General features: G+C 42.3%; 1 protein-coding gene across 5 annotated transcripts in view; it reads right to left on the reverse strand.

Annotated features, from left to right (window-relative positions):
- gab1 (GRB2-associated binding protein 1) overlaps positions 1-14086 on the reverse strand; it is a 49728-nt gene that overhangs the window by 10788 nt on the left and 24854 nt on the right. For 4 of the 5 annotated variants that reach the window (XM_027283334.1, XM_027283333.1, XM_010729478.3 and 1 more), the window contains 4 exons: positions 7102-7230; positions 6264-6429; positions 2617-2842; positions 1241-1926 (listed from right to left, as the gene is read on the reverse strand). In XM_027283334.1, the coding sequence (XP_027139135.1) occupies positions 1241-1926; positions 2617-2842; positions 6264-6429; positions 7102-7230 (1207 nt within the window). Of the gene's footprint in view, positions 1-1240; positions 1927-2616; positions 2843-6263; positions 6430-7101; positions 7231-11312; positions 11533-14086 lie in introns of those variants that run through there. The other variant, XM_027283335.1, reaches the window with a different exon arrangement.

A 14086-nucleotide genomic window follows, 5' to 3' on the forward strand; every position in this document is an offset into this window, starting at 1 on the left:
ATGCATTTCACTTATGGCCACAGGAACCACAGCACCGCCAGAAAAAGCTTGTAAGGCAAATCAGAGTGCGAGCTGAGGAAGACTAAGTGGAGGAAGACCATGAAAGGAAACAACTACGAAGAGAAATGTGCTTTCAGATACTGTAACTGCCCTCGAATAAACAAAAATACAGTTTTAATGAGTGGAGAAGCAGAGCAGAAAAAAGAAAATACAATCCTGTTTACGTTGGGAGGAATATTTAATTCGGCCTCAACTCCATTTAATGTGAATTCACACAACACATCATCTGATGAACCTGAGACATCGACCATTTATGCAATGACAGTGTGACGGAGTCCAGCTCGGGTAAGAATGATAACGGAGTTTACCAGAGACCTGAGACTCTCTTGGGTTTTCGTAAACAATTATCTTGACACTAATACTTCTGTAATGACATTTGTCACCACAAGAGGGAGGAGTAAGTGGAAGAATATATTATGTTCTCGCCCGTCTTACTCCATATGTTTCTCTCTTGACAGGGCGTTGTGTTGTAATGTGTCTTACTGTAACAAAGTTAACCTTTTATTATAAGATATATTTTACTTAACTATTACTTTAAAATGTATCTCCAGAAGATGCTTTGATTGGTCAGATTTTAGTGGAATCATCTCTCCAACACTCTCAATGTAAGTGACGGTATAGAACAGAATAAATACAGCAAAGAAGGCTCTGTTGATAACTAGCCAAAGATGTTTGTAGTTTCAGTGATGGAGCAGAAGAAGAAGACGATCCTTAATGTATCTTTTTTTGCTTTTAAATAAGTATTATAACTGATCTGAGTGCAATTGCTGCACAAACCTCAAATTGTCAAGTCCTAATGATATCTGTAATGATTCAGGACTGATAAGCTTTTGGCAATCTGAATGGATTGTGAACGGAACAGAATAAAGGTGAAAATAGTGATTGCAGCTAGAGGAAAGCATGCCAAGGGCGCTAAGGTTTCTTATCATCAAAATAAGGTGAAAGCAGTATCGAATGAGCACATAAAAGCGGTGTAAACGCCTTATAAGGCTGTTTATAACGGGTCTGGATGATGAAAAGTTTCACCGAACATAAAGGTCAACAAGAAGAAATGGCTCAGTGAATGTAGATTACACACTACTTTTAGATTTAAATAGTTCTATAGCAATTTTCCACTAAAAATCTGAAATTTCTACTCCAACAACAAAGAAAGAAAAACACAAAACACCCCGACACAAACCTTTGCGGAGGCGTGAACAGTCCACAGTCCCAATAGTGTTGCTGCGTAAAGCCTTATTCCCAGCACTAGTAGGCACACAGTAGTTTCCATCCGTCTCTGACGCCGAGCGGGGCACATGATAGGTGTCCGTAGGTGAGCGCTCAGCAGGGGGTGGTGGGGGTCCTGAGGTGGAACTGAGCGAAGGCTTGGGCGGTCTGGGAGGGGGTACTACATCTCCCCCACCCTCTGAGCCTCCCACCCCTGTCGATGACGACAAAGTGCGGGGCACCTGGTAGGTACAGTTTGCGCCAGGTGTTGGTGGGATATCGTAACTGATTGAAAGGTTGCGCATCTGTGTCTCCATTGAGGGCTTCCGCGATGGCGTGTTGAAGACGTAGAGCTCGGAGACATCCCCGCTGTCCGGATGGGCCGACGGGGAGGAGGCTGACTTTGGGAGCACCACAGTGTCCTGGGAGTAGCTGCGGGGGAGGTGGTAGAAGCCGCTGTCAGTCGAGAGCGAGGCACCACGTGAGGGAGGCGAGTCGTAGATGGACGAGGCGGAGGCAGGGGCCGGGTGCTGTGGGAAGAAGCCATTGTGCGAAGTGTGTTTAGCTGAGGAGGTGGAGGATGTGGGCGTGCGGTGAGAGGGGAGGTTGTCATTCAGGTCCGTCTCTGAAGAGGTAGACTTGGAACACTCAGCATGGGCTCTAAGAAGAGAGTACACATACGCACCAGAGTATTAGCGAAGCTATGAAATCCACTCAGTCGTGATGAGCTGCCACAGCACTGTCTGCAAGTCACAGTTAGTAACCTAAAGTTATATACAGACACTCTTTTGACACTAATCCTCGACACCTCTGCTATGTTAGCATTGCTTTTCGGGTTTTGGGTCAAGTGAAGCATTGAGGTGATTTGTAGAAGTAATATTGGGTGGGTAGTTTCTAGACATGCAGGTAATGACAAAATCAATGCAATGTTAGTCTTATCTGATCTACAACACCTCAAATCAGCTACAGAAGCCATTCAAATCTACTCAGTGTATCTGAGTAGTGATGTCTGTGTGTCTCAGTTGATCCGTCTTGTTTTAAATACATGAGTAGCACTCCACACGAGCAGGCAGTTCCAGCTGGATGGCTGGCCACTCACAGACTAGCCTGTGGAGGAAGAGTCTTGCTCTCACACTCCTCCAGGAGCAAATACTCCTGGTCTCCCTCCAATGGAGAATGAAGCTGCACTGAGCTACACACCGCACAAGCAGAGAGAAGGGACGAGAGTGGCAGCGCAGATAAAATATACAGAAAAACATGAAAATAAATGGGCTGTAAAAGTAAAGAAAAGAGAAACTTCAACTCCAGCACAGTGAATATGGAGCCTCATACATACTAACGTCCACTCACCTGTTGGATTCAGGCTTTTTGCTCTCACAGTTGACCAGCCACAGGTAATCCTGAGGCTCCTCTGAACTGGACTGAGAGTCCAGGTGTCGCACATTGACCGGCTGGTATGGAGGGGGCACGTTAGTCAGCACCGCTGCCGGACCAACGATATTACCCAGCGCTGGGTGTGGAGGGGTATCCACCACCAAGCCCCCGATGGCTGACTGGTGAGCAGCTTTGGCTGCCTCTGGAGGAGAGAAATTAGGCTGGGATTAACACGTGTGTATAATGTTTATGTATCATCTACTTTATTATATCAAACCCTATCATAGCCCTAAAAGACTTAAACAGGGTTTTCCACAGCTAATAGAGGGTATGAGACACTGCCTTTGAATTAACGCTCACCTTCACAAACATTGTGAAAGTGACCAAACGGATCACAAAAGATGCCATCAGGATCTGTCAGACTCTGCCCGGCAGATGACAGGGAATGACTGATCAGGCTGAAACATTGTACAGTGGCTTTGCGGTTATTAATCAGGGCGCCACAGAACCCACATCATAGTTAGATCTGGTAGATATTCTCCAGCTGGGGAAAGCATTAGTTCTTTTATTCACATCAGCTCTCTCTGCATGTATTTTATTAAAACCAGTGGGCATCTTGGATTCATTCTACTGGACTTATTTTACTTTAGTTTTATTATTTATTTTTATACTGGATTCACTAAAGTTGCATTGCTCCTAGTACACTTACCGCCCACTTCATCGGGTCCACCCGTACAATCTAAAGTGAACAGCTCTTCCATTAACTCTACTTTTACAAAGCTTGTAAATGTTCAGTTGTTGACACTGTCCACTTTATAAGGTTTGGGTGGATGTGTTGTACTGGAGCGCTTTATACTGATTACAGTGATGGTTACACTGCAAACTACAACCTAAATACTTAAATTAATGCCTCTCTGATAGTGTCAGAACTGAAGATTATTATGTTTGCAAAGGCCGAATTTATGAGGGCTGCTGTATCGGATCATATTAAACTGTTCCCAGTGACTGTATAAGCACAATGTTGGATTATAAACCACATTGTATTTTTTCGTATTTCAACCATTTCTGTTCTTTTTGTTAACCTATGGATCCTACTGAGCCCCCCGATCATCACCATACCTGTATATTGTGGACCTGCTGTGGAAAGCACATTGAGACAGTGCAGGTGATGTTAGTGACTGATGATATTAGGCAGAAAGTAAACAGTAAGCTGTGTTTGCCAATGTCAGCTCTGGCAGAGTAAACTTGGACCCAAGCTGTTTCCTAGCAACCCATTTCCAATGTTAACAGTCTATAGTCACCAGCAGCGTTTTTGACTGACACCGCATCAATTTTATGTCTCTATAATGTCCGAACTCGTGCGGCTGATCTGTGTGGGCTCACTCTGACGAAACAGATAGATCTCAGATATCTCTCTGGCATAGCTCACCACACTCCAACCCACAAATCAAAGCTGCCAAGCCCCCCTCCCGCCCCCCAACTCTAATAGATCCAACTAGCCACAAGAAACTTAGAGCCTCACTTCCTACTTGGGTGGATTTCCTGGGGGAAATTAAACCTTTTCAAACACAGTACACTGTCCAGCTTGAGTGGAAGGACATGATATATGTGGGACATGTGTGATATGTGTGATATGTGTGTCACAAGATTCCCTAAATTACACTGGCACCAACAGCTAAGATCAAGTTGAAGCGCGCTGCAGTCACTGCTGTGAATCGATGAATGAATTAGTATTTCCATCTTTCTTTTCATGTTGGGCACATACGCACATGAAACCCACTTAAAAAGCTTAATTTGTTCGTGAAGAATCTGAAAACGCTGCCTTCCACACTCTCCTTCTCAGACAGCCTTTCCTCAAGGTCTCTGCTTTGTCGCACTGAGTTTTCAAATATCAGAGTCCTTTTCAAACCCTTCTGCTCGAGCTGATTGTTGTACTCCGCTGAGAGCCAACATGGCTGATTTGTATGCTCGGTGGAATATATCTATGTTTTCATTCCACAATCTTTCCACTTTTTCACAGCTCTCCACCCAATCTCTTCTATAGCTGACATGTTTTTTTTTATCTCACAAAAGGTCTCCCCCCTTTTCCCCCATATTAAAAGCACATTTCTGTCTTTAAGAGCATCATTTGCTTCCTTCTCATCCTCCTGCTATCTTCTTCCGTTTTCTTCCCATTTGTTTGTTGAAGCTTTAAGTGCTGATTCATACAGGAAAAGGGAAAGTCCCCTCTGCTCATACTCCTACACGGTCTCTCAGAGCCTTCGTTCCCCGGCCCTCCTAACGTTCCCTCCTCTAATATCTGCCCTGCCGTGAAGCACTCGAGCCTGGCCACACACACACACATACACACACACACACACACGACAGTAGAGTGGGAGTTGGGTCTCACACACAGAGAAATGCAAGCAAGCGCAAAAGGGAGAGCCAAGGACATTCTTTTGTAATAAGAACTGTGAGGAAGGCTATCTGCATGGATATTCGTCTTTAGACCCAGTTTCTCCTTGAATGGGCTTACTGTTTGTTTGCACATCAGGGTTTTAACAGCCAGTTCTAATATTTCTGTAGAAGAGGTGCCATGAATGTTGTTATCAGGGCTGCCCTGCAACACTAGCTATGTAACAGAGGTGGAGGCAAAGTCACGATACTGTGCTGAGGATGACCTTGGAGCAGCATAATCAGTGACTCAGCTGCCAGGTCTGAAAAGTACATTCTTCTCCTGAAAGAATCTTCGTGGCGTGATATGTCAGACAGTAGATTGGTGAAACGTTGAGGCCAGTTTTGATCACACTAAAATGTGTTCAGTAAGCATTCCAGCTGGACTGAGGTGCAAACTGTGAAGCTTGAAATTGGGCTCAAAAGACAGAGAGGGAAACAAAAATATGCAAACGAGAGAGAATGAGAACCAGATAAGAGGGAAAGAACGAAAGAGGGGCAGTGAGACAGACAGGCACACAATGCTTTGATTATCCAGTACTGGGAACAAGGGTAACGTGAGCCTCGACACAACACATGGATCAACACATGGATCATTAGACCTCGGCTGAGAACTACGTTGAATAGGGGCCTTCTGGCACATTCAGCTGGTTCATCTAACTCTCTCAGTGAGAAAGAGGCAGAGATCTGAAATGCACAACAGTAGCATCAAAACAGAGAGCAGCCAAACGTACGATGATCAGCTTGTGAGCTAGTACTGCGATGTTCAACTCTGGCTATATCTTTTGCTTAATGCTGCTGATGAAGTACACTTCTGATTTAAAGCAGCTACAAATCTATGTATGCAAGTGTGCTCAAAATATCGTATTCGTTTTTAAGAGTCTGTGAATCAGGTCATAGAGGCTAATTGTGAAACATTTCAACTTGTAACAGTATATCTGATGGTGATATCAGTGGGCTGACGGGTGCATGTCCTAATGACTTTGCTGTTGATGTGACCTGCAGTTTTTTCATGAACAGCTGATTTCATAATCAGTAACATCAGCCCAAACCTGAACCTTAAGGTTTAACCTTAATTCAGGTTTGCTCTGTGAAGAAGGATTTCCTGAGATATCTCAGCTGTGCTTTAAAAAAGGTTGAAGTAATATTGATGTGTGACAGTATCTAGCTGTCAAAACGCCGGTCCTTACCATCATCGGTGGGGTTAAAACCACAGATGTCGCAGATGCAGCGAACCCACTTGTTCATCTCTTCTTCGGTGTCAGCCACCAGGTAGAAGACGCGGTCGATGGTCTTGATGTCGAATATGAAGCTGTGCTCCAAGTCCTTCTTATTGAACGTCAGCCCGGCGTCCACCTGAGGGGGGCAACAAACATGTCTTACTTTAATATGGCATCAGTCAATAAAAACTTATTGCTAATTGCAGCCAGTCAAAGAGAAACTTGATGACATGAAAGGTAGTAGTAGTGGGAGTGAAATAACATGATGACTGGTTAGTGGTTACAGAAATTTAGTCATATATTATCAGGGTAAACTGAATATCTTTGCATTTTGGACTACTGATTTGAAAAAGGTGAAAATTGTGACAGGGATTAACATGATTTATTGAGCAAAGGATCTATTAAAATGAAAATAATCATTAGTTGAAACCCTAGTAAGTTCTACCATCAAAGTATGTTAAACATTAGCACAAGCTTGTACTCTTTTGCATCGATGACTACATTCATATTTCACATATAAGCCACAGTTTTCCTGAAAAATAAGGAAAGTAAAAGTTGGATTTTCAAAATAAAAGCACAACAACCGGTCAGGCTTTTTGAAGTTTGACTTTCATTTGCTTTTGAGGAAAAGAGCGATGAGACGTTTTAATTTAATTTACTTAATGTAGTGAATGTCATCAATACGACCACCCCACATGTAAAAAAAAAACAATAAACATGAGGAGCATAAACTGTGATTAGTTCAAATTAATCATAGATGCAGAAACGTGGAACTCTTATGTAAGTTGACAATAATCTGAAATCGTACCTGCTCACACAAGTTGAGATCAATCACGCGGATGGGCTTCTTGGCATGGTCATTCTTGTAGTACTCCAACACGTCTGGGTCGCCTGTCAGACGGCCACTGCGAAGAACAAACCACCGCTTCTTCCATGCCTGCAGGGTGAGAGCAGAAATCGGGCCAAAGGTTATATGTGTGTTCTAACAATGACTGCTCCATTCCCGACTGACCACAGGCTGGCCAAATGCTTTATTTTTCTAGTTTAGCCAATGTGTCCTAGCATAGCTCGTGTCTCTGTGTGCATTCTCCACCAGCTGCACTGCCCTCACTGAAGAGTGCTCAGAGCCAGAGGAATACAGGCCCTCAACCAGAAATATGTGTCTGGACTAACCAGAACAAAAGCCACATAGTTTGGTCTAGCACCCTGGATGGGGTGAATAACCAAATCTATAAAGAGAAACAGGCAATTAGGTCTTTTCTTTCAAATGGGATGTGTTGTCTGTGAGGAGAAAAAAAAGGCACCACAAAGCAGACAGATTTTAAATTCAAGCTTAGCAGGCGGAGAGAAAAAAATGTCAGCTGATGAAATTTATGACTTTACTCAGTGTACATAAATAAAATACTTATCTTAAAGTACATCTGGTCCATTAATGATATAGACAATGAGAGACCACTTGCATCCCTCCTGATAAGGGATAATTTATAAGTTAACAGTGCGGAAGAACCATTAAAAAAATCCCCTCGTGACACCTTAATTCAAGATACAGAGGCATTTTACTGGCAAAACACCAGAAAACAAACCATACAGCTTCAAACCTTGTTTGCACATCATACATAGATAGTCAGATCATTCTTCTGGCCTTAAAAATAAACACTAAGTCAGACGAAGAACAGTTTTAGCACTACACTCACTGCTGTTTGTAGACTGTATTTTCCACCTCATGGAGTTTGTAGTTTTATTTAGAGAACATACCCAGCAGTGATTCGTTTAAATGCAGACTCAAGGGGGTCATGAACTCCTGGTTCTGCTGAGTCATGGAAGTTGTGCTGAACGTTGTGTTTTAGAGCTCAAAATAACGTCTCCGCAGAATACTAGCGAGACTTGTCTGAGCAATCACTGGATTATATCATAAGATAAGAGGTTCAGCCGAATATAACTTCCTTCCTTCCATTGGTTAACGATGGAGCAAGCACGTATGGAAACTTTGTAAGAGTTTCGCCAAACTAGCACACACGCAAAAAAAAAAAAAAAATCAGATAATCAAGTGAATACCAGAAACTTTGCCAGTGCTGTTTGAAACGATAGACAAGACCCGGTAGACAAACAACCACCGCCGAGATCAGACAGATCAGGAAGCATACCAACAGAGTGTGAGGAATGCAGGCTAAAACTTTGTTGTTGTTGTTTTGGGTTTAAGATTTTGGCTGTGTTAATAATGCTGAGGTTTCAGTTTTTCTTTTCAACCTTTAGCTGTTTTTCCATCTACAGGGTGTCCTTTGTTAGTCGGCCAAGCCCGGGACTGAGACAACATGAAGAGCAGCAGACCTTTCCCTTTACAAACAAGATGAAGAAACAAGTAGACCTGCAACACCCTTGGATTTCTAAACTGCAGGCACACAGACAGAAACACGAAAGCATTAAATAACACACGCACTGTTAAATACAAAAAGTAAACACTATTCACATCCCACACAGACATATATATATATATATGCACTCAAACATGCAGCACATGTTTCACACACTGTAGTTCAAGAGGACTGTATTATATAATCACAAACACACCCACATAGTCCAAAATGAAGCTTAAACCTATTAAACCTACATCCTGTGAGGCAGGCCCACTTAAATACCAAATTTAACCATAAAAGCTAAAGTGAATGCACAAAAACAACACTGATGTGTCTGTGTTGTGTTGGTCGCACAAAGACGGTGGGTGTGGAGAGGGAACCTCTCTCTCTGGCACATGACAAAGCAATCTAGGGTCAAGTTACCCTGTTGGGAACAGAAGGACCGAGAGCTTAGGTTACAGTGAGGCCAGACCCGCCCAGGGTGAGAGTGTTGACAACTGGGTAAGTTGTACATGCAGGCAGACAGACAGACATGCAAGAGAGGTCTGTTTAACAAAACAGCCATGGAGTAGGAGTTAAAATTCATGAGAAAACAACGGGTCAGTTAGAGTTTAGAGATTTAAAAAAAAGAGAGACATCAAAAACCGTAACAGGTGGATTAAATCTCAGAGATCTTGATTAGACTGTGTCGAGTAATCACGAGGGAGACGAACACATACGTCACACAGGTGGCGTCGATCTGCAGTTTCTGCATAATTACACTGCTATTGTCTATTATTATCTAACTATTATCAAACTGCTCCAAAAACAGCACAACACCGTTACAAAGAGATCATAAAATTTGTCCTCTATAAAAGGAGCTGTCAGACAAAAATGTTGTATGAAAAACAAACAAAAACACACTGAATCTGAACCGGTACCTGACAAAAATGTAACAAAAAATAAATCCCTATCCAAAAAGGAAATAATTACCATGGAGAGCACTGCAATGAGAGGATAAATATAACAAACATAAAAAGGAAGACAAGTGATAAATATAGAAAATTAATTGGCCCAGAAAATAAAAGGACAAATGATGTAATGAGCCACAATTAGTTAATCGAAGAAATAATCTAAAAGACAACAGAGGAGGATGAAAGAGGATGTATCAACAGCTGTTTCCTCCTGGGACAGTCAAAATGTACTCATCTCTGCGACGAGCTGCAACGAGCAGTCAATCAACAGAAAAATAATCAACATTACGATGATTAGATCCCAAAATGTTGTATTCAGGCTATCAAATATAGAGATTTCCAGCTAATAAACTGAAATATAATGAATATTTTGGGGTTTTGGACTGACAAAACAAGACCTACTTTACTTTTTTCACTATTTTCTGACTTAATTACCTGACACTTTAATTAATCTAAAAAATAATCATTCGTTTGGGTCCTGCTTTTGAGAATAGGTTACAAATAATTTCAGAAATCAGAACAGAAATCAAATTTTAAATCCACAGGTGACACATTATATGATGACAGGTATGTTATGGGTCAATCTCAGTTAAGAGTAGCAGCCTTGAAGAGACTCTGCATCCAGTTTCTGCTCTGCCACGTTAGCATGGTTACAAACAGTAGTAGTTCTCAGATGACAAGCTGTGTGGTAGCTTGAGCATCTCTCCTCCATCTGTGGGCATTCGCACAGCTTTCTTCATGCACACTTGCTCGGTTTTGTACCAGCACCAGACATAAAACACTGCTACACAAATGAAAAACACTGTTCAGAGTGAGAAGCAGCACAACGCAGTTCATCACTTCTTTTGATTATATGCACACAAGACACAAGGAAAATGGGAGAAATCAGGTTAAAGCAGGAAGTCAGAGAACACATTTACATGCACTGCAATAACCCAGTTACTGCAAAATCCATATTTACATGCAGCTGCTCGGTAATCAGATTTCTCCTCTGCCTCCCACCATATTTTTTGAACCAATGCTGGCAGATTTAAAAGTGTATTAGTGATATGCACTGCAGGCTGAAGTGTTCTTTTTCGGTTTCTGTGCAAGCATTTGGACTGACAGCACAGTGGGAGACCGGGCGCTTGTAGTGAGACAACACACAGTTTTCTCTCCAATGTGCGAATGAGTCTGAATTTAAAAAGCTACAGTTCAGCTGAGGAAGCTGACTTCTCTCACTTGTATCCAAAATAAGTTAAATCCAGCTACGAGATGTAGTGCTAGAAGTTATCAATCATCTTGCCTTTCAGCTCTGTGAACTGTTGCAGCAGAGATATTTTATTTTAAGAAAGCTGTCATGCATATAGGCTCTTGTACCAGATTTGTTGGAAACCTGCTGACATGACCCAGAAGAAAGAAGAAGAAAAAAGGTTCCTCCAACAGAAACAGAAACATGTTAACCTGGTTTCTCTTGACTAGATTAAGTAAACCTGTTTACACGGCCTGACAAGACCCAGCATCTCTGAGAATGAATGAGCTGAGAGTGCACCAGTTTCCACCAGAACTGCCTTACTTTGTGCAACCAAAAACTCACATCAGCAGAATAATTTGATGTATGATCAGATACAAGATTCTACACATCACTCTTAAGTATGTAAACAGACTGAATATGAACATAAACACCAGCCACTGGAGCAGTATGACCAGAGTGGTTGTCCACTGTTACATACCTCCTGTCAAGGCTCATGAAGAATATGATGAATCATCTTGTCCTGCTCTTTGTTTGGTATACTCCATTATAGACAGTGTCGTGTTGAATTAATGGATAAATTCCAACAGATTGCAGCACTTAATGTCTGCAGGATATATATACATCCATTCCAGTCTTCTTTAATACACCAACAGCAGATTCTGAACCATTGAGCACACTCAACAATCACAGAGCCCACTTCAGCTTGTAGGAGTCTAGTGTTCACTGCCCCAGGGTTGGGAATGGGACGGCATGGGACGATAGTGGACTGGAATGGGGAGGGCTCCCCTAGCATGGCAGCTGTCCCACTTTCCAAGCTTGTCCTAGTGTGTCTTCTGATAGGGCGAGACACAGGAAGACACCCTCTATTGGCCCACCCAGGTCCTACAGCCTATGGGGACCAGACAGAGAGGGCATTGAGGGTCTGACTAAGACGATGACAGGGGGAAGGGAGAGTGGGAGGGTTGGAGGAAGAGATGCCAACTGAGTGGAGTCACGCTGCCGTCAGAGGCCTCCTGACCTAAGATCAGTGATGCATGTCAAAAGCAAAAGGTGGTGAACAGAAGAAGGTGGGAGGAGAAAATACGCAAAGAAGAAGACTGGCTGCATGATCCATCACCTCTGCATCTACAGGAGGTGGACACAACATTATGAACCACAGTGAAATCTAATGCAACCCAACAGAAAAGCCCTTGAGTACGGTGATTTTGTTAGATTTATCACTAAAAGCTTCTGGTACTGTGGCCCCAAATTCTACTCATGCATACTTTCAGTGGGACAGTCGCTCACTAGTAATGAACCACTGCACATTGTTTAGTCTGAGGACATCTCACAACGTCAAACTTAATTTCTGCCTAAAAGATGAGCAAAAACAAAACAGACACATTTTTGATACTAATCCAAAATGGCCAGACACAAAAACTGTCTTGGAAGCCAAGTTTACTCCAAAATGACACTGTCAATCTGCAGATGGAAATGGAAAAAAAACACAAAGCTTGTCCAGGCCAAATCATCTGTCCCATCACATCCAACACAGTCAGAGTACAGGAAATAAGCACATTCAAAAATTCTCTTGAAGGAATGATGAGAAGTTGCAGCCGGCCAAGAAACAGTCCTGCACATAACCTCTTAGAAAACGGCCGTTTGTTGCCAATTGTTGTGGCATCGATCTCTTATGTAACTCTCAGCAAGAAAGATAAGTATAGTAGTATAGTAGAACGATTCCTTTTAGACACTGACTGGTATCAATAGAGGCTTTATCCTCATCCCTGTTCCCATTTATAAAGAATGAAATGAGCCATAGCATTCCCACAATCAGACTTTGGAAAAGTCCTGCCTGATACCATCGTGCAATGCCAAAATCCATACTAGGAGTAGTAGAGTGAAATGAATGAGACAATATGGCACCACTGTATGCTGATTAAAGACATGGCAAGGCTCCAGATGCAGCTAAGATACAGAACAAGCAGACAACGAAATGAGCTCTGTGTTTTAGCCTGCAGCTGCTAAAAATAAAAAAAGTGTGTGGCCAAATCAGACTCCTGTTCCAAAGAGTTTGACTTTATTAGTCCAAATATGTGAAACTAGTTTCTGGTGAACAATCCTGCCAACATCACTCAAGCACCACCAACTCCAGTTTCACTGCGCTTAAAGGGCTAATTGTGCTTCATGGTTTAGATAGCTTAATGCAGCCTAAAAAGCCTTTAAGTGCACTAATTGCTAATGCGAATGTACTGTCATCACAGGCTGTTAAACTGCATACTTAAACTCATCCTCCATATCTCTAATGGTAAATTATACCGGGACATGACCTGTGAGTTTCTATATTTCTGCAGCAGCAGCAGTTGGGGATGTAGCACATAAGAGTGACTCTTCTGGATATGTACAGACGTGCCGTTTCTGGTGTTGTTTTCTTCTGTATTTCAACTGGTTCATGTGTGCCAGTTGGTGCACATTAAACGTAATGGACCAAAGACAATTGCAGGCCAGTTAAAAAGGACACTAAATAGATTGCCAACACTTTATCTTAAAGGGCTGTACTCTCAGATTTACCCTCACTGTGAAACAGCGAAGGTTTAATGTTTCAAATATCCTGCGCGAGAAAATTTACAGCCAACCCGAGGTAACCTATGATTTCACAGATTGCTATTCCTGTGGTATATGTGTTACATTTGCAAACACATTTCCATTCGGGAATGCTTTCCCCGCTTTTGACAATAAGATGGTAATGAGGAACACTCGCCCCATCAACGGTTAACAACAGCTTGGAGAGTCTTGTGCAGGTTCAGCCCTTGAAAGCATACGGACAACCAGATGAGCACGATTAAGTTAAGTGCACACAAACACTTATGCTGATGCAAAAATAATACAGTTAAAAATGTTATATACTATACTGTTATGAAGCTAAAACCTTAGCGTACTCTTGGAGGAGAATCTGTGTGTGGCTGTCCGATCATGCTGTCAACATATTAGAGATTTTGTCACTGGGGCAAGGGGAGTAACAGCCAATTAAAGAAAGAAGACAAAAACAGATAATGAGGAGGACATTATAAGAGCACTCGGTGAGAGTCTGTGCTGTGTATCAGTGCAATTACATGATTTATTTTTGTGTTTGTTAAATACAACAAACGAAAAAGCTGATTTGGAAGTGGAAAGTGTCAGTGTTGTACATTTCCAAGGGGAATCAGCAGCACAGGACACACAAAATAACAAAAAGACGCCACACATCCCAATAACTTGGCGGATGTAAATATA

This window comes from Larimichthys crocea, chromosome X (genome assembly GCF_000972845.2).
Source record: "Larimichthys crocea isolate SSNF chromosome X, L_crocea_2.0, whole genome shotgun sequence".
Classification (NCBI taxonomy): domain Eukaryota; kingdom Metazoa; phylum Chordata; class Actinopteri; family Sciaenidae; genus Larimichthys; species Larimichthys crocea.